The sequence below is a fragment of the Lucilia sericata genome, unplaced genomic scaffold, assembly GCF_015586225.1.
Source record: "Lucilia sericata isolate MDLA Ls3-8-SP2 unplaced genomic scaffold, ASM1558622v1 Contig000119F_arrow, whole genome shotgun sequence".
Taxonomy (NCBI): domain Eukaryota; kingdom Metazoa; phylum Arthropoda; class Insecta; order Diptera; family Calliphoridae; genus Lucilia; species Lucilia sericata.
In genome coordinates, this window is record NW_023994151.1 from 330,590 (window position 1) to 356,127 (window position 25,538).

The 25,538-nt window shown below is 27.6% G+C and overlaps 1 protein-coding gene across 8 annotated transcripts in view; it reads right to left on the reverse strand.

Moving 5' to 3' along the window:
• Nucleotides 1-25,538, reverse strand: part of LOC119600733 (high mobility group protein DSP1) — a 64,997-nt gene that overhangs the window by 13,390 nt on the left and 26,069 nt on the right. For 6 of the 8 annotated variants that reach the window (XM_037951208.1, XM_037951209.1, XM_037951206.1 and 3 more), the window contains 2 exons: nt 2,361-2,540; nt 1,513-1,542 (listed from right to left, as the gene is read on the reverse strand). In XM_037951208.1, coding sequence (XP_037807136.1) covers nt 1,513-1,542; nt 2,361-2,540 — 210 coding nt within the window. The remainder of the gene's footprint in view (nt 1-1,512; nt 1,543-2,360; nt 2,541-25,538) is intronic. The other 2 variants (XM_037951210.1, XM_037951207.1) reach the window with 1 other exon arrangement.

Sequence of the window (25,538 nt, forward strand, 5' to 3'; positions counted from 1 at the left end):
TGAACTAGAACTGACTAGAACTGAACTAGAACTGAACTAGAACTGAACTAGAACTGAAACTAGAACTGAACTAGATGACTGAACTGAACTAACTGAACTAGAACTGAACTAGAACTGAACTAGAACTGAACTAGAACTGAACTAGAACTGAACTAGAACTGAACTAGAACTGAACTAGAACTGAACTAGAACTGAACTAGAACTGAACGAGAACTGAACTAGAACTGAACTAGAACTGAACTAGAACTGAACTAGAACTGAACTAGAACTGAACTAGAACTGAACTAGAACTGAACTAGAACTGAACTAGAACTGAACTAGAACTGAACTAGAACTGAAACTAGAACTGAACTAGAACTGAACTAGAACTGAACTAGAACTGAACTAGAACTGAACTAGAACTGAACTAGAACTGAACTAGAACTAGAACTGAACTAACTAGAACTGAACTAGAACTGAACTAGAACTGAACTAGAACTGAACTAGAACTGAACTAGAACTGAACTAGAACTGAACTAGAACTGAACTAGAACTGAACTAGAACTGAACTAGAACTGAACTAGAACTGAACTAGAACTGAACTAGAACTGAACTAGAACTGAACTAGAACTGAACTAGAACTGAACTAGAACTGAACTAGAACTGAACTAGAACTGAACTAGAACTGAACTAGACTGAACTAGAACTGAACTAGAACTGAACTAGAACTGAACTAGAACTGAACTAGAACTGAACTAGAACTGAACTAGAACTGAACTAGAACTGAACTAGAACTGAACTAAACTGAACTAGAACTGAACTAGAACTGAACTAGAACTGAACTAGAACTGAACTAGAACTGAACTAGAACTGAACTAGAACTGAACTAGAACTGAACTAGAACTGAACTAGAACTGAACTAGAACTGAACTAGAACTGAACTAGAACTGAACTAGAACTGAACTAGAACTGAACTAGAACTGAACTAGAACTGAACTAGAACTGAACTAGAACTGAACTAGAACTGAACTAGAACTGAACTAGAACTGAACTAGAACTGAACTAGAACTGAACTAGAACTGAACTAGAACTAGAACTGAACTAGAACTGAACTAGAACTGAACTAGAACTAAGAACTGAACTAGAACTGAACTAGAACTGAACTAGAACTGAACTAGAACTGAACTAGAACTGAACTAGAACTGAACTAGAACTGAACTAGAACTGAACTAGAACTGAACTAGAACTGAAGTAAACTGAACTAGAACTGAACTAGAACTGAACTAGAACTGAACTAACATTGAACTAGATCTGTCCTAGAAATAAATTTGAATTCAATTTGAACTGTAAATGCTGGAAGAATAATTTAATTACAAAAACATTTTACAGAAAGAAATCAATTTTTTTTTGTTAATTATAACTCACGCAATATTATTAGTGTGTTTATAAATACCACAAGAGAGAGAGATATAATCCCATTAGATCAAACACACAGTTTTAGTGGGTGGGTCCCTATAAATCAATCACACTTACATCTTTTCCTTCCTCGGTGGATTTGAGTATCTAGGAATGAAAAAAGGGAAAAAATCGGTCAATTTCTACTGATTTGATTTTTATTTAAGTTTTAGTTTTTGTTTTTTAATTCTTAAATCGAACAGAAACATTAATTTTTGGAATTTTTAAATAGAGAAGAGAACAAATTCGTTTATTTACAGGGAGATTTAAGAGATTATATTCTCGAGGCCCCTTAAAAACCGTAAAAACAAAGCTAGATTTATAAATACTTAAGGGATTTAAGAATATTTTAAATTTTTTCCGAAAATAATAGAAATTGACTGATTTTTTTCCTTTTTGGAAAAGGGTTTTTTGGAAAAAGTAGGCAAATTTTAAAAGTACTGCCCGGTAAATCTTATGATCGACATGAAAAATTTTTAGTTATTTTTAAATAAACGGAAGGACATAAATGCTAAATTATTTAAAAACCTTAATTGAAGAAAAACATTACTAACATTTAATGCGATATTTTTTTGGAAAATCTTAAAAAGGGAAATTTTTTTTTTTAATAAAATTAGAACAAAAAATATAAGAAACTAGGAAATCGGTTTTAAACCAAATTATGGATTGTTTAAGTTGTAATTATCAAGAAAAATTGATTTATTTCTGTAAAAATTGTTTAAAACTAAACGTCTATTTCTAAATATAATTTCACTCTTTAGGGAAGTTATTTAACGAAAAAAAGTTTCTGGCGATTAAGTCAGATAAAAGAAAACTATAGTTCCAAGATATTTAAAAATAATACTAATTTAAAAGAACTTTAGTTTTCTTTTAAACATAAAAAGGTTTTAAATAAAAAAGAAGAATTAAGAAAAATTAAAACTTACCTTCCATCTTTCAGCGCATTTGCGGGAGAATTCAGCAAATATAACTGTCTCATCGGGATGTTTTTTCTTGTGTTCTTCACGGCATGTCTGTACAAAGTAGGCATAGGCTGTCATACGACCACGAGGTTTGGCATCCGCTTTGCCACCTCCTCCGCCGGTACCAGTGCGCACCATATTATTCTGTGGATGATTAAAACGATGTAAATCAATATATTGTTGTTGATGTTCCAATAGTTGTTGTTGTTGTTGTTGTAGTTGCATAGTAGCAGGATTAGTTAAAGTTGTGGTAATAGTTGTAGAAGGAATAGAAGAATTGGGAATGTTAATAATAATTGAAGCGGTAGAAGTAGAAGTACTACTAGTATTTGCAGTAGAAGAGGAGGAGGAGGAAGAAGTTATATTAGAGGGGGAAGTGGAGGTACAAGTTGTTGTATTAGTTGTTGTAGAAGTAATTGTATTAAAACTTTGGGCAGCTGCCTGTTGTTGATTTAGCTGCTGTTGTTTTTGTTCAGTTTGTTGTTGTTGTGTTTGTGTCTCTATTGTGTTGGAATTGGCCAATTCGTTGGCAGCAGAAGTCGAAGCTATAACACTAGTCTATTTGTTTAAACATTTTATGTTTGTTTTATGCCATTTTAAAGGATTTCAAATATTTCAAAGAAAAAAAGAAGAAAAATAAACAAAATTCTACATTAAATAAAAATTGTTTTTGTTTTGCGGAGTAAACGAGTAGTAACAGAGAGTAGAGAAAACTCTTAATGGCAACACCTTGGGTGAGAAATAATGGCAACATTGTGGGTAAAAAATATGTAAACATAAACATACACACACATACAAATAACAAGTCAAGTAATATAAACAATAGCAGCAAATTAAGCTGCAATTTTTAGTGCTATTATTGCTGTTGTTGCTCTTGCAACTAAAATGCTAGTCTAGGCAAGTAAACATGATGATTATGAAGTTGTTGTTGTTGTATAATGATGATGCTTCTGACATTTACACACAATATGCTTATACACAAAAACGTCATAATGATGTTTCAGTATTGTTCATTATTATCATGATGATGGATGATAACAGTAATAATGATGACGTTTTTGCTGATGCTGATAAATTTGTTTTATTTTGTTGCTAGTTTCTTTTTATACATTTTGTAACTAGGCAGCTGCCAAGTTTCAACTGGAAATTCCAATTTGGAATGTTATTGGATGAAAAAATATTGCTAAATGCAATACAACAAAAATGTGGAAAAAATATATGATGACAAGGACATAATGTGGTTGAAAACATAAACCACAATATTATGGGAACAAATTTAAACAATTAAATTTTTTAATTTTCTGTTTAATTTTTATATTTTTAATAAACTCGAACTATATAAGAACTGTTCTAGAACTGAACAAGAACTAAACTAGAACTGAACTGGAACTGAACTAGAACTCAACTAGAACTGAACTAGAACTGAACTAGAACTGAACTAGAACTGAACTAGAACTGAACTAGAACTGAACTAGAACTGAACTAGAACTGAACTAGAACTGAACTAGAACTGAACTAGAACTGAACTAGAACTGAACTAGAACTGAACTAGAACTGAACTAGAACTGAACTAGAACTGAACTAGAACTGAACTAGAACTGAACTAGAACTGAACTAGAACTGAACTAGAACTGAACTAGAACTGAACTAGAACTAACTAGAACTGAACTAGAACTGAACTAGAACTGAACTAGAACTGAACTAGAACTGAACTAGAACTGAACTAGAACTGAACTAGAACTGAACTAGAACTGAACTAGAACTGAACTAGAACTGAACTAGAACTGAACTAGAACTGAACTAGACTGAACTACTGAACTAGAACTGAACTAGAACTGAACTAGAACTGAACTAGAACTGAACTAGAACTGAACTAGACTAAACTGAACTAGAACTGAACTAGAACTGAACTAGAACTGAACTAGAACTGAACTAGAACTGAACTAGAACTGAACTAGAACTGAACTAGAACTGAACTAGAACTGAACTAGAACTGAACTAGAACTGAACTAGAACTGAACTAGAACTGAACTAGAACTGAACTAGAACTGAACTAGAACTGAACTAGAACTGAACTAGACTGAACTAGAACTGAACTAGAACTGAACTAGAACTGAACTAGAACTGAACTAGAACTGAACTAGAACTGAACTAGAACTGAACTAGAACTGAACTAGAACTGACTAGAACTGAACTAACTGAACTAAACTGAACTAGAACTGAACTAGAACTGAACTAGAACTGAACTAGAACTGAACTAGAACTGAACTAGAACTGAACTAGAACTGAACTAGAACTGAACTAGAACTGAACTAGAACTGAACTAGAACTGACTAGAACTGAACTATACTGAACTAGAACTAGAACTGAACTAGAACTGAACTAGAACTGAACTAGAACTGAACTAGAACTGACTAGAACTGAACTAGAACTGAACTAGAACTGAACTAGAACTGAACTAGAACTGAACTAGAACTGAAACTAGAACTGAACTAGAACTGAACTAGAACTGAACTAGAACTGAACTAGAACTGAACTAGAACTGACTAGAAGCTGAACTAGAAGCTAGAACTAGAACTGAGACTAGAACTGAACTAGAACTAGAACTGAACTAGAACTAGAACTGAACTAGAACTAGAACTAGAACTAGAACTAGAACTGAACTAGAACTGAACTAGAACTGAACTAGAACTGAACTAGAACTGAACTAGAACTGAACTAGAACTGAACTAGAACTAACTAGAACTGAACTAGAACTGAACTAGAACTGAACTAGAACTGAACTAGAACTGAACTAGAACTGAACTAGAACTGAACTAGAACTGAACTAGAACTGAACTAGAACTGAACTAGAACTGAACTAGAACTGAACTAGAACTGAACTAGAACTGAACTAGAACTGAACTAGAACTGAACTAGAACTGAACTAGAACTGAACTAGAACTGAACTAGAACTGAACTAGAACTGAACTAGAACTGAACTAGAACTGAACTAGAACTGAACTAGAACTAGAACTAGAACTAGAACTGAACTAGAACTGAACTAGAACTAGAACTGAACTAGAACTGAACTAGAACTGAACTAGAACTGAACTGAACTAGAACTGAACTAGAAACTGAACTAGAACTGACTAGAACTGAACTAGAACTGAACTAGAACTGAACTAGAACTGAACTAGAACGAACTAGAACTGAACTAGAACTGAACTAGACTGAACTAGAACTGAACTAGAACTGAACTAGAACTGAACTAGAACTGAACTAGAACTGAACTAGAACTGAACTAGAACTGAACTAGAAACTGAACTAGAACTGAACTAGAACTGAACTAGAACTGAACTAGAACTACTAGAACTGAACTAGAACTGAACTAGAACTGAACTAGAACTGAACTAGAACTGAACTAGAAACTGAACTAGAACTGAACTAGAACTGAACTAGAACTGAACTAGAACTGAACTAGAACTGAACTAGAACTGAACTAGAACTGAACTAGAACTGAACTAGAATTGAACTAGAACTGAACTAGAATAAACTGAACTAGAACTAGAACTGAACTAGAACTGAACTAGAACTAGAACTGAACTAGAACTAGAACTGAACTAGAACTGAACTAGAACTGAACTAGAACTGAACTAGAAACTAGAACTAGAACTAGAACTGAACTAGAACTGAACTAGAACTGAACTAGAACTGAACTAGAACTGAACTAGAACTGAACTAAATCTTTACTAGAACTGAACTAGAACCAGAACAAAAACAAGAACTGAACTAAAACTGATCAAGACAAAACTAGAACTGAACTGAACTAACAGAGTTAAAAAATATTCTAAGCTCCTAGATATAGAAAAATACTACGTGTATACGGGTGGTATGAGTAATATTTGACAATTTTCGTAAAGTATACGTGGATCTTCCTCTAACCATCGAAAAGGCAAGAAAACATTATTTTTAAACTTTATGATACTCTCATATTTCTATCTTTTCCAATTTCTGGTTATATTTTAATAATTTTATTTTATATTATTTATATAAACAATTTCTTTTTTTATTATTTAATTACTTATTTAAATAGTCGTTTGTTTGTTTAATTATACTACAATTTACAATAATAAATATCTGTCTGTAGGTATAATTGTTGTTGTTTTGCGGTCATTAGTTTTGTTACTCATTCATTATTTGCATTTTAATTAGCACAGCTGTTTGGCAAGTTCAAAAATAAGTATGTAGTAAAACGTTTGAGCGGTACGTACATTTACGTGCAAATAAAATTCTAAATAAAAATATTTTATATAGAAAACTTAAGTTATTTTTTTTTTTGTGTCTTTAATTTTTGCAATGAATCATCTTTGTTAAATGTAGAAAACCGGAAAATATAATAATATAGAAAGGCGTTTTATTAATAAACCACAAAAAGTAATTTACTTTAGTTTTGCCTCAATACATTTATAAATTTTTATATTTATATAATAAATCAAATAAAATCTTTATTATTTGTTATTGTTGTCATTGTGAAATTGTTATAAACGTCATTTGTTTTGTCACTGAGTGAAACTTGTATTGGTTTTTGTGGTGAGAATTTTTACCAGGAAGAAGATAGTGAGAAAAGGGACAGAGGAATATAAATAACTGTTAAGTGATGAGTAATAAGAGTTTGGTAAAGGTTGCCATATTTATAATGTTAATTAGCAAGACTGTGCAGGAGTTGCAAGATTACCTATTATTTTTACGTGTCAATCAATAATAATGATCTTCGAAAAGTTAATTATAGGCTAAGAATACTAAACTAGAACTGAACTAGAACTGAACTAGAACAGAACTAGAACTGAACTAGAACTGAACTAGAACTGAACTAGAACTGAACTAGAACTGAACTAGAACTGAACTAGAACTGAACTAGAACTGAACTAGAACTGAACTAGAACTGAACTAGAACTGAACTAGAACTGAACTAGAACTGAACTAGAACTGAACTAGAACTGAACTAGAACTGAACTAGAACTGAACTAGAACTGAACTAGAACTGAACTAGAACTGAACTAGAACTGAACTAGAACTGAACTAGAACTGAACTAGAACTGAACTGAACTAGAACTGAACTAGAACTGAACTAGAACTAGAACTGAACTAGAAACTGAACTAGAACTGAACTAGAACTGAACTAGAACTGAACTAGAACTGAACTAGAAACTAGAACTAGAACTGAACTAGAACTAGAACTGAACTAGAACTGAACTAGTAATGAACTAGAACTGAACTAGACTGAACTAGAAACTGAACTAGAACTGAACTAGAACTGAACTAGAACTGAACTAGAACTGAACTAGAAACTGAACTAGAACTGAACTAGAACTGAACTAGAACTGAACTAGAACTGAACTAGAACTGAACTAGAAACTGAACTAGAACTGAACTAGAACTGAACTAGAACTGAACTAGAACTGAACTAGAACTGAACTAGAACTGAACTAGAACTGAACTAGAACTGAACTAGAACTGAGCCAGAACTGAAAGTAGAACTGAACTAGAACTAGAACTAGAACTGAACTAGAACTAGAACTAGAACTAGAACTAGAACTGACTAGAACTGAACTAGAACTGAACTAGAACTGAACTAGAACTGAACTAGAACTGAACTAGAACTGAACTAGAACTGAACTAGAACTGAACTAGAACTGAACTAGAACTGAACTAGAACTGAACTAGAACTGAACTAGAACTGAACTAGAACTGAACTAGAACTGAACTAGAACTGAACTAGAACTGAACTAGAACTGAACTAGAACTGAACTAGAACTGAACTAGAACTGAACTAGAACTGAACTAGAACTGAACTAGAACTGAACTAGAACTGAACTAGAACTGAACTAGAACTGAACTAGAACTGAACTAGAACTGAACTAGAACTGAACTAGAACTGAACTAGAACTGAACTAGAACTGAACTAGAACTGAACTAGAACTGAACTAGAACTGAACTAGAACTGAACTAGAACTGAACTAGAACTGAACTAGAACTGAACTAGAACTGAACTAGAACTGAACTAGAACTGAACTAGAACTGAACTAGAACTGAACTAGAACTGAACTAGAACTGAACTAGAACTGAACTAGAACTGAACTAGAACTGAACTAGAACTGAACTAGAACTGAACTAGAACTGAACTAGAACTGAACTAGAACTGAACTAGAACTGAACTAGAAGTGAACTAGAACTCAACTAGAACTGAACTAGAACTTAACTAGAACTCAACTAGAACAGAACAGAACTGAACTAGGACTGAAGCATAACTGAAATAGAACTGAACTAGAAAGTAACTATTAACTGAGTCCACCTTTCTCTTTAAATACGTAAGTCTTAACATTCTAAGAAATTTTGTTATTATTAAAGGAAAGGTGTGACTCATGTAATATTCATAAAAAAATGTTTTAAAATTTTAAATATAAACAATATTATTCATACATTACTCTTCAATCAATGGAAAAATTTAATTTTTAATTAATAATAATTCCACACAACGTCATTTAAAAATTTTAATTGTAAATAATGAATAAAACTGTGTCAATAAACTTTTAAAAACATTAAAACTGTTAACAGAAAGAGGGAAGGGAAGAGAGATAGCGAAAAAAAGCATTCATATAAATATGCATGTTGCATATTTAACATTATATTTCTAATAATAGACAAAAAACCAACAACAATAACTACACGCAATGCATTATTATTTGAAGGGTTTACAAAACTCTCAAATACACTCTTTAGTATCGTTAGGTGTTGTTGTTGTACAATAATTAAAAAGGTAAACAAAATGAGTGGGTATGTATTAAAATAAATTAACGGTTTTTGGCGCCACTTTTTTTGTTTTGTTTAAATCACAACAATGACAACACTTGTTATAAACAGCGTAATTGCCTGTTTGGTGGCAGAAGTATAAACATTAAACAGGTGTTGCCATACTTATATTGGTGTTACCATAGTTTGAATATGTTAAATAGCAGGGAAAGTTGACATTTAAATTTGTTTTGTTTAGTTTAAAAGGAATTTAGAAGGAAATTTTTAGAATTTTAATAAATTATAGCAATTTTTGTTAAAACTACATAAAGTAAGTTTTAAATTAATAATAAAAGGAATTTTTACTAATTTCAAATGTAAGAAATAGCAGAAATTTATTTAAATCTTTAAAAAAGAACAACTATTTATGATATCCTGTGTAGAGAACAATTACTATTTGACAAGCACTAGAATTATAATGAAATACTTCAAAATTTGTTTACTTTCTTCCTAAAAATAAAACATTTCTGTTTTTAAATCACTCTTATTCATAAAAAGTTTCAATTATTTTTAATAAAAATTGCTATTTTAAAAATCCCTACAGCTATAGTAGCAGCATATGCTGCTGCTACTGGCAGCTGTTGGTTTGTGGCTAATAAATAAATAAGTGCGAAATTTTAAATACATTTTTTTTTTGTTCTTCACTCATTCACTTTTCAATCAATGAATGAATGAATGTCTACAATCACACAAAAAACACGTACATTTGTGTTTTTTTTTGTTTAGATATGAATGAATGAAATCAAACAAAACGTTAAACAAAAAAATAATACTTAAATAAATGACTGACTAGTAGTAAAAATATACTAAACAAAAAAATATCAAAGTCAAGGTGTATGTTATTTTAGTTATTTGTATTTAAAAAACAGTTTAGACAATAATATAAAAAAATGCTACTACGAAAAAAAAAAACAATAAAAAACACATAAATAATACTTTAATACACAAACAGAGACTGACTGACTGGCAGAAAGTTAAATAAATATACACGAGACAACACCTAAATACAATACAAATGGCATTTTTTGTTTATCTAAAAAAGAGGAAGATGAGAGAATAGCAAAAGTCAAAAGAATTTAAACAGAATCTAGGGGGCAGACAAAAATGCAGCCCGCTCTAGAGTTCTAATAAGTTAAAAGCAGAGAAAACACTTCAAACGAATTGAAGTCGCTTAAAGAAATTAAGTTTTTTCAAGGCGTCAGTTATCTTTGGGATTTAATAGTTTTAATGATGGTTTATAGTTTACTTAATATTGCTGTTGAAAATCCAAGAAATCGGCTTATAAATTTCAAATTTATGACCTTAATGGTGCACTGACCAATATATTTTGAAAATGTTCGGGCCCTAGACAACTTTTGGAATTTATTATATTGACTAATGGCAGCCCATAGTTTCTTGAATATTATTATAGAAAATCTACAAAATCGGTTTATAAATGCGTAAGTTATAAGTAAAAAAACCCAAGACGTTTTCTATTCACGCAAAATGTAACATATGTATAAGTAAGATCAGCTAAACATAAAGTTGCCAGATTAATATGCCAAAGAAAAAGAGAAATAGCGTTAAAAAGCTTAAGGCAACAAATTTTTTTAAGTATGAAGAGACCAAATTAAACTTTTCTTAAGGATTGGTATTCACGAATATGATCTTTGACCTCTGACCATCTGTGTTCTTTTAAACTTAGTCTTAAGTTTTAAAAATAACTCATTTTTCACACTATTCAATACATAAAAGACAAAATCGCTTAATTAATATTAGCGAATAACTAACATTGCCTAGGTTTTTTAACAATATTAGTCTCTAAAGAACTTATAACATCTGGCATCACTGATAAATTAGTGACACAAATATTGAGAGTGACTAAATATGGCCATACAAGGTAAATCTAAATGACGTGAAAATTAACGGTTAAGTAATGGAGTCGTATTTTCAAAGAAATTATTCACTCTTATCGCCAATAGAAGTGGAATTTTTGTTCCTTTGAAATTTTCATTCCCCTCGAAGTGAAAATTGCTATCGCGAACTTGTTGTGAACAATTCATTTACAATAGTTGATTTTGTATACAACAGATGTTCAATGTTTACAAAATTTCATCAACAAATTTCACAACAAGGGAATTTTTTTCACGAAAAAAAAAGTTAGTGAACGAAAAAAGTGAAAAGGGAACATATTTCACTTGGAATGTTCATTGGCGATAGGAGTGATTATGATATCGCAATTATTAGTTCTTTCAAAATGTCCAATTGCAAGTTCTGTTCAAACTTTATGCTAAGATAACCTGAATGTGTTGAAGGTCAGAAGGTCAGCGTAGCTTTGTACTTTAGATAAGCATTATTTTGACTTTTTTTTACAATTCTATCATCCTGTGTTATCTTTTTAATGATATTTCTTTGTATTAATGAAAGTTTTTGTATGAAATTCAAAAATATCATTCTAATAATGAAGTTTTTTATAGATTTGAGTGTTTCTAACATTCAATTTATACTTAATTACCTTACAGTCTAGAATTTATAGACTTTATAGAATAATTCAAGTAAAATTCCAAAAAAAATTCAGTAAATATTAAAACCAGATGAAAATCCTTTCACTTTTAACCCAAAAATTCTAAAGCTCATAAGGTTTCCTTTTATTTTTAAAATTTTTACCGGCTTTTTAGACAATACTCAAAAAAAATAAAATAAACAAATGTATTCATCAAAACATATAAAAGTTTTCCCTCTGCCAGACAAGTGAGAAATGAAAACAAAAAAAAATGCCGGCTTTTTAGAACAATATAAGCAACTACACAAAAAAAGTGCAGCAGAACAAAAAAGCATCAAAAACAGGAATCATAAAAAAATTTTCATCAGAAAAAGAGAAAAAAAAAACATGTACAAAGCAAACAATATGTAAACAACTATAACATTCTACCAACCTTCTCCTCCTCCTCTATGAATAAACAATAAGAAAAAAATTGTTAACAAAAAACCACAAAAAAAATATTGTACAACTGTTGCTTCCGTAAAATAATAACAGTGAAAAAATCTTGTGGCAAAAAAAAAGTAAATAAAACCAATAAACAAAAAAAAACCCAACTCGGCAGACAAACAAACATAAATACCCTCACATTTCCCCAGTATACGGTAATAAAATAGTAATGCCACCCACAACACTTAACACAATACACATTGCCACCCCTTTTATATTTATTCCTTTCATACATCCGTCAATATATGTTGAAATAAGTAGCAGCAATACAAAAAGAAGTGTAAACAACAACCACAACAACAACAACCAAGCAACATAAAAACCGTATAACAAAAGTAATTGTAATAATCAAGGTCCCTTTTTTGTGTGTAAATAACATATAAAAGTAACAACAACAACAACTAGTTTAAGCTTTGAAAAGAGAATGTGTGTTTGCTCTCTAATGCCTTTTTATTGTAATATTTGTAGAAATATGCATAAAATTGCTTTGAAAAATTGTTAAAAGCAACAGGTTTTGTTAAAATTTTATATAATTTACCTACAATATATATTTATTTAAGGAAATAACAATCAAAATATGTGATATAAAGGTTTTTTTATCAGGAATAGTATGAAAAATAGCAAAAATGGCGTTTTTAATTAAGTAACAAGTGATATGTTAATGTAAACTCAATGTCTACGTTCCGTGATGAATCAGCTGATTCGTTTTTGGCTTACGGAAACCTGTGTAAGTCGTTAGTTTAACCGTGTAATTACCGTTGGGTTTTTGTATGAAAAACACGAATCAACTGATCCGTCACGGAACGGAACGTAGAAACATGGCAAAACTAATAATAATTCGCCGCAAAATTAAATAACTTCACTTTATAATCTATTCGCCTTGGTTTCTACCAATATGGAGCGTCGATTTTGAAATAGATTTTTTTAAAATAAAGTTTGACAGCTTAGGGCTTAATTTCCATGGACAAAAAACAATCAGCTGTTGAACTTCAATTAATTAGTTTCGCCATTGTAGAAACTAACTTAGCCTTAAGATCAAAGATAAACATGAGATTAGACGTTTTAAAAGGTGTTTCCACTAGTTGTTTTTTAATCTCTTTATAAGCAGAAGTTCTAGGTGTTATGGCCATTTGGGAGTGGGACCAAATAACGGTAGATTCAATATAATGATATAAACTATGTTATAGCTTGTTTCTTCCTTGAGCTATCTTAGTCTTAAGTCGGAAAAGGATTTTGGAAATTTATTTTTCGAAATCAAGTTGATTTCAAGAAAGGTATAACACATAACGTCATCCATATATCGCCCGGATCAATGTTATTCACATTAAGAAGCAAACAAAATATTAATCTCGTTGTGCTAACGATTCTTATTGATAGTAACGTGAGATAAGTCTTCATTTTTGAAGAATTGAAGTCTTACGATGATACTAGGGACATGCGAGTCTCTCTCAACTGAAAATTTTGTGGATTAATAAACTCATTAAGCCAAAAATTAGCCTATTCGTTGAACACAATAGCGTGCTTAAACATCGAATCAATCGTTGCTGATTTTCAGAGTAAATTCTCTATAATTTGGAAGCATTGTACAAATATCATTCCGTTAATGACATTCTTAAGTTTTATCGGGCTTTAAAACATACCAGCTTTATCAGTAAAATAACATTTAAAGAAATGTTTGCCATAATTGAGTCCTAAATGACTAAGATACATACAGACCTTTTCTGAATAATAAATTCCCTGAGATTCTGTTCCCTCTCCTATACATAAAGCCTGCAAAAGGGAATAAACTCCCGGGAAATTATTGTTCATAATTGACCTCATAGAGCAAACAAAGTTTTTTTAACAAAATTTACTTTCATAAGAATCTAATCAAAATTTCTAAATGCCTTAATAACATATAGCCTTTTAAGTAATTCCAAATTGTTGCTTATAGTCTTATGAAGGTTACAAGTGAAAATCATTTAAATCCCTCAAGAAATGAACGAGTTTTAGGCAAAAAAACTAAAACTCCTGTGAGTTTTTCAGCAATATTTGTCTATAATGGATATTAAACAAGCTGGCATCACCGCTAAATTACATCACAATAACATTGACAGAAAACAGAGATGTTAAAAGGATAATTGAAAGATGACTTAAAAACAAAGTTGCCACATGCATGTTTTTAAGAAAAAAGATAAATTTAGAATAAAATTATAGATTATTGATTTAGCAAGATGAAGGGACATGTTTAAAACAATAAGGCAAGAGATTTTGATTAAATTATGATAGAAATTATTAAAGAAATGTTATTTGTATTCAATATAACTTTAAAACTTCCTACTAGTTTGCTACTGTTTTCATTTTCTCAATTTCTTGTATAAAACTTAAATTTAATGTGCTTTCAAGCAATAAATTTTACTTTAAAGCCATAAATTTATATTTATTTAACAACGAATAACGAATGGTTATAAATTTTATTCTTTTACTATTAACCTTTCCCTTTTTTGTTGTTGCTCTTTTTTACTTTTTTTATTGTTTAATGTGTTTTTTTATTTTTTGGTTTAATGTATTTACAAGAAAATCTTTATTACTTGTTTAAGTTAAGAAAAAAAACTTGTTTTATTACTTATTTTCATGACTTGCTGGCTGCTTGTTCTTTTGTAAGAAATGTTTTAAGATTTCTTTGAATTATCAACATTATTTTGATCAGACCTGGGCGATTTCCATTAATTTTGCATTAACATTAAATTAAAAAAAATTAATTTAATGTAAAAAATATTGCATTAACATTAAATTTTTAAAATTTAATGCATTAAATTTCCATTAACATTAAATATTTTTGAATTTAATGCATTAATTTTACATTAACATTAAATATTTTTCAAATTAATGCATTAATTTTGCATTAACATTAAATATATCTGAATTTAGTGCATTAATTTTACATTAACATTAAATAAGCAATAAAATTAATGCATTAATATTCCATTAACATTAATATATATAAAAATTGATAAACATAAATAAAAATACAGCTCAAAAGACCTCGATCTAACTAAACAACTAAAATTAAATAGGTTAAAGTCCTTTCTAATAACTCTTATATTCCATTCAAACTTGTGTGTTTTAAATATGATATTTATATAAGATTCCACAGACAAAATAAACTAAAAAAGGAATATCTGGGAAGTGATATTATTCTTCTAATATGTATTATCGAGTATAGGACTTATTAGAAAGAACTTTAACAAAATAAACTAAAAATGGAATATCTGGGAAGTGATACTATTCTTCTAATATGTATTATCGAGTATAGGACTTATTAGAAAGGACTTTAACACATTCAATTTTACTTGAATTTTGTTAGACCGAGGTCTTTAGCGCTGTATTCTTATTTTTATAAATTATTTTATACATTAATGTTAATGGAAAATTAATGCATTAATTTTATTATTTATTATTTAATGTTAATGGAAAATTAATGCATTAAATTCAAAAATATTTAATGTTAATGCAAAATTAATGCATTAATTTCACAAATATTTAATGTTAATGTAAAATTAATGCATTAAATTTAAAAATATTTAATGTTAATGCAAATTTAATGCATTAAATGTACCCATGTTAATGTTAATGCAATAAACTTGCATTAACATTAATTTTTTTTAATGTAGAAAAAATTGTTAATGCATTAACACATTTAATGCATTTATCCCAGGTCTGATTTTGATCTTGTTTACTGAGAAGTTGACTTTAGTTGATCTTTTTTTTTAATTTTGGGGGAAAGGAAAGAAATTTTCTAAATTCCTAATGAAGCTCGAATTTAAAATTTCTAAAAATTATTAAAAAATAGCTAATTTTAGATAAATTTAGCAATTTCCTTTATAACTTATATTGGAAAATACAAACAACATTTTTCAGTTAAACGTTTCTTTGTTACTTTTTATAATGATAGACACACAGACAATGTAATTTATGGGCCAACAAAGCCAACTGCAGTCAGGCAGACAGCTGGCTTTTTGTATATTAAGTAAATTTATAAAAAAAAAAATTCTAGTAAAGATAACCATCATGGTGGTGGGCTCATCATAAAAGAACATTTACCATCCGTTGGGTCATAAAAAGAACAAAACAAAGTCGAAGAAGAAAAAAAATTACATTTAAATAAAGTTAAGCGCCAACTATTAACATTTTATACTTTCCCACACCATATAAAGAGAACATTTACTTAGGAAACCGACCAACCAGCCAAACAACTAGTTACCAGTAGCATAGAAAAAGAGCAAAAAAAAAACTGCATTTTGGTTTGTAAGTCAGTTGGTTAGAAGAAAAGTGAGTGAGTAGCAGACCAGAGAGGAATATGAACAAAGAAAAATGCTGCAATAACTCCACAGGCAGTCAACAACCAGCTAGACAAGCAAGCTAACTAAACTATAAACTAACTAAACTCTATACTACTCTATACAGGTTTTTAGCAAAAAAGTTGTTTTAGTTTTTTTTTCAATTTTAATGAACAAATTTATGTCTTTTTTGTAAAAAAAAAATCTATTGTAAATGTGAAAATTATGTGACCTTTAAAAAATGTTTAATTTTATTTATATTTTTTTGAAAAAAACTACATATTTTGCAAATAGCAATATTTAGTAGAATAAAGTAGAATAATGTAAAAATTAAGCTTGAGTAAGTTCTAAGAAATTTTTGTTATAATTAAGATTTTTTTTGCTTAAAATAAGAAATTAGGTCATAAAAGTCATTAAAAATTGGAAAGAAAAGAAAAAGAAAGAAAATTTCAAAATGTTTAAGAAATGTAATTAATAACAAAAACACAATTGGCCATTTTGACAAAAAATTATGAAAATTTTAAAATTTTGAAAATTTTATGAATAAATTTACTTTTTTAAATTTGTAATTCAGTTCGAGTTTTCAAATTTAAAGAAAATTTAAAATTATTAATAAATTTCATTACAATTACTAAAAAACTTGGAACATTTTTTAGATTTTTATCAATTTTAAGCAATTTTTTTTAAATTCGAAATTAAGTTTGAATTTTCGAAATTAACGAAAATGGCAAATTTTGCTAAATTTAAAACATTTTGAATGATTTTTGAAAGATTTCAACAAATTTCCAAATTTTTATGAATTTTAAGAATTTTTTCGAAATTCGAAATTAAGTTCGAAATTCGAAATTAAGTTCGAATCTTCGAAATTAACGAAAATGCAAATTTGGATAATTCAACAATATTTTGGATAATTTTCGCAAGATTTTGATAAATTTTAGATTTCTTATCAATTTTAAGCGCTTTTTTTTGAAATTCGAAATAAAGTTCGAATTTTCGAAATTAACGAAGATAGCAAATTTTACTTAAAAATCACAATTTTTATTAAACTTATTATAATTCTCAAAGAAATTTAGAATTTTTAAGCAAATTTTTTCACTTTCTAGAAATTCGAAATAAAGTTCGAATTTTCGAAATTAACAAAAATAACAAATTTACATAATGTTAACAATATTTTGATCGACTTTTGCAAGATTTAAACAAATTTTCAAATTTTTATCTATTTTAAGCACTTTTTTTGAAATTCGAAATTAAGTTCGAATTTTCGAAATTAGCCGTAAAAGCTAATTTTACATAAATTTAAGCATAACTTGATTGTTTTGTTAAAAATTTGTGAAAATATTGAATTCTTATTAAATTTTTTCATTTTTAGGTATTTTGAAGTTAAGTTCGAATTTTCGAAATTATAAAAAATATCAAATTTCGCTCAAAATTAACAATATATTGTATGTTTGTTGTGAAATTCTAAACAAATTCAAATTTTCAGCAAATTTTGTCACTTTTTCGAAATTTGAAATTAAGTTCGAATTTTCGAAATTAGCCGAAAAAGCTAATTTTACATAAATTTGAGCATAACTTGATTATTTTGGTAAAACTTTATGAAAATAGTGAAATTTTTATTAAATTTTTTCACTTTTTAGAAATTCGAAATCGAGTCCGAATTTTCGAAATTAGCCGACTCGTTCATAACTTGACTATTTTGGTGAAACTTTATGAAAATATTGAAATTTTTAAAAATTTTGTTCACTTTTAGATATTTGAAGTTAAGTTCGAATTTTCGAAATTATAAAAAATAGCAAATTTTTGCTTAAAATTAATAATATATTTTATGATTATTGTGAAATTCTAAACAAATTTTAATTTTCAGTTAATTTTGTCACTTTTTTTAAGTTCAAATTTTCGAAAAATGATAAATCTTAATAAGTTTTTTTTTTAATTTAACATTTTCATCAAAATTTGAGGCATTTTTTAAAATTCGAAATTTCAGAATTAGCTTAAAAAGCTAATTTTGCTTAAATGTTACTCAACTTTAAATGCTTATTATAATACTTTCTAAAATTTTGAAAATTTCATAAAAAAATTTTTGTTTTTAAAAATTCGAACTTAAATTCGAATTTTCGAAAATTACTAAATAAAGCTTATTTTGTTAGAAAAATGTATTAAATGCTTGGGAAATAAAAAAATTTTACATTTTCATGCAAATTTGAGAAATTTTTTCAATTCGAAATTAAGTTCGAATTTTCGAAATTAATAAAAATAGCAAATTTTGATTCAAATCGAATAAATTTTGAATAATTTTTCAAAATTTTTTAAAAATTAAAGATTTTTTGTCGTAATTTTTTAGTTTTTCCAAATTCGAACTTAAGTTCGAATTTTTGAAAATTGCCAAATAAAGCTTATTTTGTTAGAAAAATGCAGCAGATTCATAGGACATGAAAAATTATATATTTAAAAAAAAAATGTCCACTTTTTCGAAGTTCGAAATTAAGTTTGAATTTTCGAAAATTGCAAATTTAAGCAATTTTTGTTTAAAAAGTACTGTGAATCATAGGAAATTGCAAATTTAAGCAATTTTTGTTTAAAAAGTACTGTGAATCATAGGAAATGTTTAAATTAACAACAATTAACCAAAATTTTCCACTTTCTTCCAATTCGAAAATAAGTTCGAATTTTACGAAATTGTTTTGAAATTTGTTAAGAAATGAAAAATTTAACATTTTCAACAAAATTTTGCATTTTTTTCAAATTTCGAAATTAAGTTCGAATTTTCAAAAATTGCAATATTAAGCGATAATTAGTAAAAAAAATTTTGAATCATAATAAATTAGTGATTTTTGTAAAAAATTCAAATATTTCTTTAAAAATTATAAAATTTTTAATGAAGAAAAAACAAAAAATTTAAAAATTATGGAAATATTTTATTTTTAACAAAATTTTAATTAAAAATTTCTTTAATTTATTTATTACTTTTTGGTCAATGACTTTTTTTTTTGTAAATATAAATAAAATTATTTATTTTTTAATACATTTTTTAAGGCTTTCAAAATATGTTGTAGTTGATAAGCAGTGAAAAAAAAAAACAAAAATCGTATGATAAATAAAAAAATTTCAGGTTTTAAACGAAAAAAATATAAATTTCATAACACAAAAACAAAAAATAAAATGATTTAAAACCAAGACACGTTCTTTTGTATGAAAAAATTTAAAGAAAAAAATTATACCAAGAACTTGTTTGGCCATTAAAACAAATTATGATAATAATTTAAACAAAAAATGTTGAAAACATGCTATAATCTCTACCTTCTACATTTTTTTCTTTTCTTTATTCATTTAGTAATTTATAACTTTCACTTTGCAAGAAATACAATAAAAAATAAAATTTTGTAAAACAAAAACTGACCTAATTTTGTAGGTTTTTAAAAAAAAAATACATATAAAAGAAATTAATGAATAAAAAATAAATGAACAAAAAATGTGTAAAAAAAACTTCTGAAAAAAAATTGTTGTCTAATTTGTTTAGTGTTTAAGTCATGGTTGATTTAAAATAAATGTATATATTTTTCCTCATTATAATCTTTTTACGGCTAAAAAAGGAGGGGTGTTTTTAAGTAAATTTTTTTCTTTTGTTTAAACCACCACCAGTTTCTGCTGTTTGGTTTTTTTTTTTGCCTGAAAACTCACTCAACCAGAAATCCCAGCGTAATATTCTGCTGTTGTTTTATGTTTCTTTTATCTTTTACTTCTTTTCAATTTTCATTTTCCTTTTAAAAAATCTTTTTACCTGGTTTCCTTTAGACTTGTTTTTTGGTTGAAAAAAAAAAAAGAAAAATATATTTTTGTTAAAGCCGAAACCCAGAAACCAAAAATTTCAACATGACTGGTCTTGTTTGTTATTCAAAAAGTTCATTGACCAATAAATATTTGAGTTTTCTTTTTTAGTTTAAATAAATTTATGCATAACTGAAATTAAAATAAACATTTTTGGAATTTTTTATTAAGTTATTTTTCTAAATAAATAAATAAATTTTAGACAAAAAAAAATCAAACTCATTAAGAAATTAATTCACATTTCTGGCTAAAGGAGAAAAGAGTCGTAAATTTGTTGTGTTAAAGTAAAATTAACATAAAATTAATTAACATACTCCCAGGGTGTTAATATATATTTTTTGAAAATTTAATTATACAAAACGATTTAATTTGTTAAACTTATGAAATATTAAATAATTTGATTAAAATTAAAAAAGGGATTTATGATAAAAACTATCTTAAAAAGATTTTTTCATGATCAGACATAATAGTTTTTGGTTTTCCTAACATTCCTTTGAAGAAAAAAATTTTCATGTCATGACATTTATCTTAACATAAATATTTGATGACATGACATTTATCTTAACATATATGTTTATTATCATAGCATAAGTTCATAATAATTTTAGGTGTTGTTTGTTTAGAAAAATATTTTTTGTCATGACATTTTAACATAAATATTTGATTTCGTGACATTTTATTCATATCAAAACAATTTTTTAACATAAATTTTTTATATCATGACATTTATCTTAACATAAATGTTTTATATCATAGCATAACTTCTCAAAAACATTTCGTATTATTAGCTGAGAAAAATATTTTATGTCAAGAAATTTTTCTTAACATAAATGTTTGACATCATGATATTTTATTCCTATCAAAACGATTTTTTGTAGATTTTACTAAGAAAATAGTTCATGTCATGACATTTTCAATGTCATGTCATCTATCTTAACATAAATGTTTGATATCATGAAATTTTATTAATGTCAAAACAATACTTGCTGCATTTCCCAAGAAAAATGTTTCATGTCATGACATATTAAAAGAATTTCAATGTATTTTTTTAAGAAAAAGTTTTGATGTCAGAACATTTATTATAATATAAATATTTGATATCATGACATTTATTTCAACGTAAATATTTTATGTTATAATTCATCAGTACTATTTTGGGTGTTTTTTTTTTTTATCATGACATTTAACCTAACATATGTTCATATATGAATAATATCATGACATTTCATTCAATAAAATCATATATTTTCCTAAGAAAGTTATTTCATGTCATGACATTTTCAATGTTATAACATTTATCCTAACATAATTGTTTAATATCATGACATTTTATTCATGTCAAAACAATTTTTGATATATTTTCCCAAGGAAAATATTTCATGTCATGACATTTATCTTAAATAGTTATCTCCTAGCATAAAGTCATCACATTATGTCATGATATTAATCTTTACTTATATATTCGATATCATAACTTTTTAATAATGTCAAAACTTATTTTAATATTATTTTCTAGACATTTTTATCTTAAGAAAAATTCTATGATATTTTCTTTAAAAAATGTTGATGTCTTGACATTATTCTAAGAAAACATTTCCATGATACATTTCTATTCAAAAAAATTTCATGTCAAGACATCATTAAGAAAAAATGTTCATGTCATGAAATATTTCATAATAAAAATATCACGTCAAGATATTATGTCAAGAAAATTTTTGTTGTCATGACATTTTTTAAGAAAAAATAAAAGACTTTCTTAACAAAAATGTTCTTATGTCATGACATTTTTCACAACAAAAAATATCATGTCAAGAGATATTTCTAGGAATATTTATTTAAGACAATTAAAAAAACATGTCATGACATTTTTCTTAACAAAAATTTTTTCATGTCATGACATTTTTCACAAAGAAAATATTTTGTCAAAACATTTTTCTAAGAATGTTTTTTTTTATCACGAAATTTTTTTATTATGTCAAGGCTTTTTTTAATGTCATGCCATTTTTCTTAACAAAAATTTGTTAATGTCAAGACATTATTCTTAAAAAAGAAATCAAAATCATGTCTTCCATTATCAAAGCAAACAATTTCATTCTAGTTAAAAAAATCTTAACAGATTTCTTTCTCCTTAAAGAGTAACCCTCTTAAAAATGTGTCTTTCTCTTTAACCTGGCTTTCCTGCCAACCCTAGTTGTTTTATAAAATTAATATCTACATATTAATGTGCAAATAATTAAATAAACATAAGTTTGTTCATCGCTTGTACAACAACATAAACAAATAAGTACCACGTGGTTTTTAGCGTAATTTTCTGTTTTTGTTGTTTTTGTTAGGTCTCTGCTGCTGCTGCTGCTATTGTTGTAATTATTATTGTTATTATAATTGGTCACAATAATAATACATTTCATATCATTTTACACAATTTATTTATAACATTTGTTTGGGTATTTTTCAGAAAATGTGTAAAAATGTTTTTTGCTTTATTTTTATATTGTATTGTTATTATTATTGGCTTTTTATGATTATTGTTGTTGTTGTTTTGTCTTATTATATTTGTATGATTCAATGTCAATGTCATTTCCATTGGTAACCCAGTGATAATATGAGCAGAAAGAAACGTCAAAAAAAGCATTAAAAAGAAAAATAAAAGCTCCAACAACAACAGAAATAACAACATACTCTTTATATTAAACAATGTGCCTTTTTAAGTTTTTTTGTTTTCTTTTCTTTTATTTATTTGACATCATTATTTGTCTTCAGAAATTTTTTTTACTCTTCTTATTACTCACATTTTCCTACATTTACAAGTATTTTTTACATGCATTAAAGTGTGTGTGTTTGTTGGGAAGAAAACAAAGAAAAAAACTTTTCTTAAAATATGTTTAAGTGTAAGTTGTTGTTGTTTTACATGTAAACGTTTTTTTTTTTTTTTTGTACGTAGCCAGACGTACTTACAATTTGTTTTCCTCTTGTTTTGATTTCTTCTTGTGTTGTGTTTATATTTTTACCGGCTTTTGAATAAGTTAAAGATAAAAATTGACAAGTAGTGGGGATTAGGAAAAAAAAAATGATGCCAGATTTAATTATTAATCTTTTATATGAAGACAAGTTAATGACATCATGTGCATTTTTTTATCTCTTATAGCAAATACCTATAAAATCATATTGAAAAATGATTTCAACAAATTCCCTGCATTTTCATTTGTGTCTCTAGCACATGTTGCAGGTTTTCATAAACTTTATAAAACTAATAGTTTTCTAATATTTTAATATTTTTATGTCTTTTAAACATGTGTTTATTTTGATAAATTGTTATTTTATCTTATAATAATTATTTATTCTAAGAACTTAAACATTTATTGTTCAATTTTGATAAATTTTCTTTAAATAATTTGACAAATTTATCATATTTTGACTCCAACTAAACTATTTATAAACATATTGTGAGCTATCAGAAACAACAAAAAAGATAATAATTTAGTAATAAAAGAGAAATTTTGATTTTTAGCGTTGAGAGAGGAAAAACTAGACACAATTACTAATTCAGTACTATTGCATTTGTTTAAGTACTTTTGCACAACTAAAAATATCCCTGTCTAGTCTGTAGACTAGTCTATAGCCTAGTCTATAGTCTAGTCTATAGTCTAGTCTATAGTCTAGTCTATAGTCTAGTCTATAGTCTAGTCTATAGTCTAGTCTATAGTCTAGTCTATATTCTGGTCTATAGTCTATTCTATAGTCTAGTCTAGAGTCTAGTCTAGAGTCTAGTCTATAGTCTAGTCTATAGTCTAGTCTATAGTCTAGTCTATAGTCTAGTCTATAGTCTAGTCTATAGTCTAGTCTATAGTCTAGTCTATAGTCTAGTCTATAGTCTAGTCTATAGTCTAGTCTATAGTCTAGTCTATAGTCTAGTCTATAGTCTAGTCTATAGTCTAGTCTATAGTCTAGTCTATAGTCTAGTCTATAGTCTAGTCTATAGTCTAGTCTATAGTCTAGTCTATAGTCTAGTCTATAGTCTAGTCTATAGTCTAGTCTATAGTCTAGTCTATAGTCTAGTCTATAGTCTAGTCTATAGTCTAGTCTATAGTCTAGTCTATAGTCTAGTCTATAGTCTAGTCTATAGTCTAGTCTATAGTCTAGTCTATAGTATAGTCTATAGTCTAGTCTATGGTCTAATCTATAGTCTAGTCTATAGTCTAGTCTATAGTAGTCTATAGTCTATAGTCTAGTCTATAGTCTAGTCTATAGTCTAGTCTATAGTCTAGTCTATAGTCTAGTCTATAGTCTAGTCTATAGTCTAGTCTATAGTCTAGTCTATAGTCTAGTCTATAGTCTAGTCTATAGTCTAGTCTATAGTCTAGTCTATAGTCTAGTCTATAGTCTAGTCTATAGTCTAGTCTATAGTCTAGTCTATAGTCTAGTCTATAGTCTAGTCTATAGTCTAGTCTATAGTCTAGTCTATAGTCTAGTCTATAGTCTAGTCTATAGTCTAGTCTATAGTCTAGTCTATAGTCTAGTCTATAGTCTAGTCTATAGTCTAGTCTATAGTCTAGTCTATAGTCTAGTCTATAGTCTAGTCTATAGTCTAGTCTATAGTCTAGTCTATAGTCTAGTCTATAGTCTAGTCTATAGTCTAGTCTATAGTCTAGTCTATAGTCTAGTCTATAGTCTAGTCTATAGTCTAGTCTATAGTCTAGTCTATAGTCTAGTCTATAGTCTAGTCTAGTCTAGTCTATAGTCTAGTCTATAGTCTAGTCTATAGTCTAGTCTATAGTCTAGTCTATAGTCTAGTCTATAGTCTAGTCTATAGTCTAGTCTATAGTCTAGTCTATAGTCTAGTCTATAGTCTAGTCTATAGTCTAGTCTATAGTCTAGTCTATAGTCTAGTCTATAGTCTAGTCTATAGTCTAGTCTATAGTCTAGTCTATAGTCTAGTCTATAGTCTAGTCTATAGTCTAGTCTATAGTCTAGTCTATAGTCTAGTCTATAGTCTAGTCTAGTCTATAGTCTAGTCTATAGTCTAGTCTATAGTCTAGTCTATAGTCTAGTCTATAGTCTAGTCTATAGTCTAGTCTATAGTCTAGTCTATAGTCTAGTCTATAGTCTAGTCTATAGTCTAGTCTATAGTCTAGTCTAAGTCTAGTCTATAGTCTAGTCTATAGTCTAGTCTATAGTCTAGTCTACAGTCTAGTCTATAGT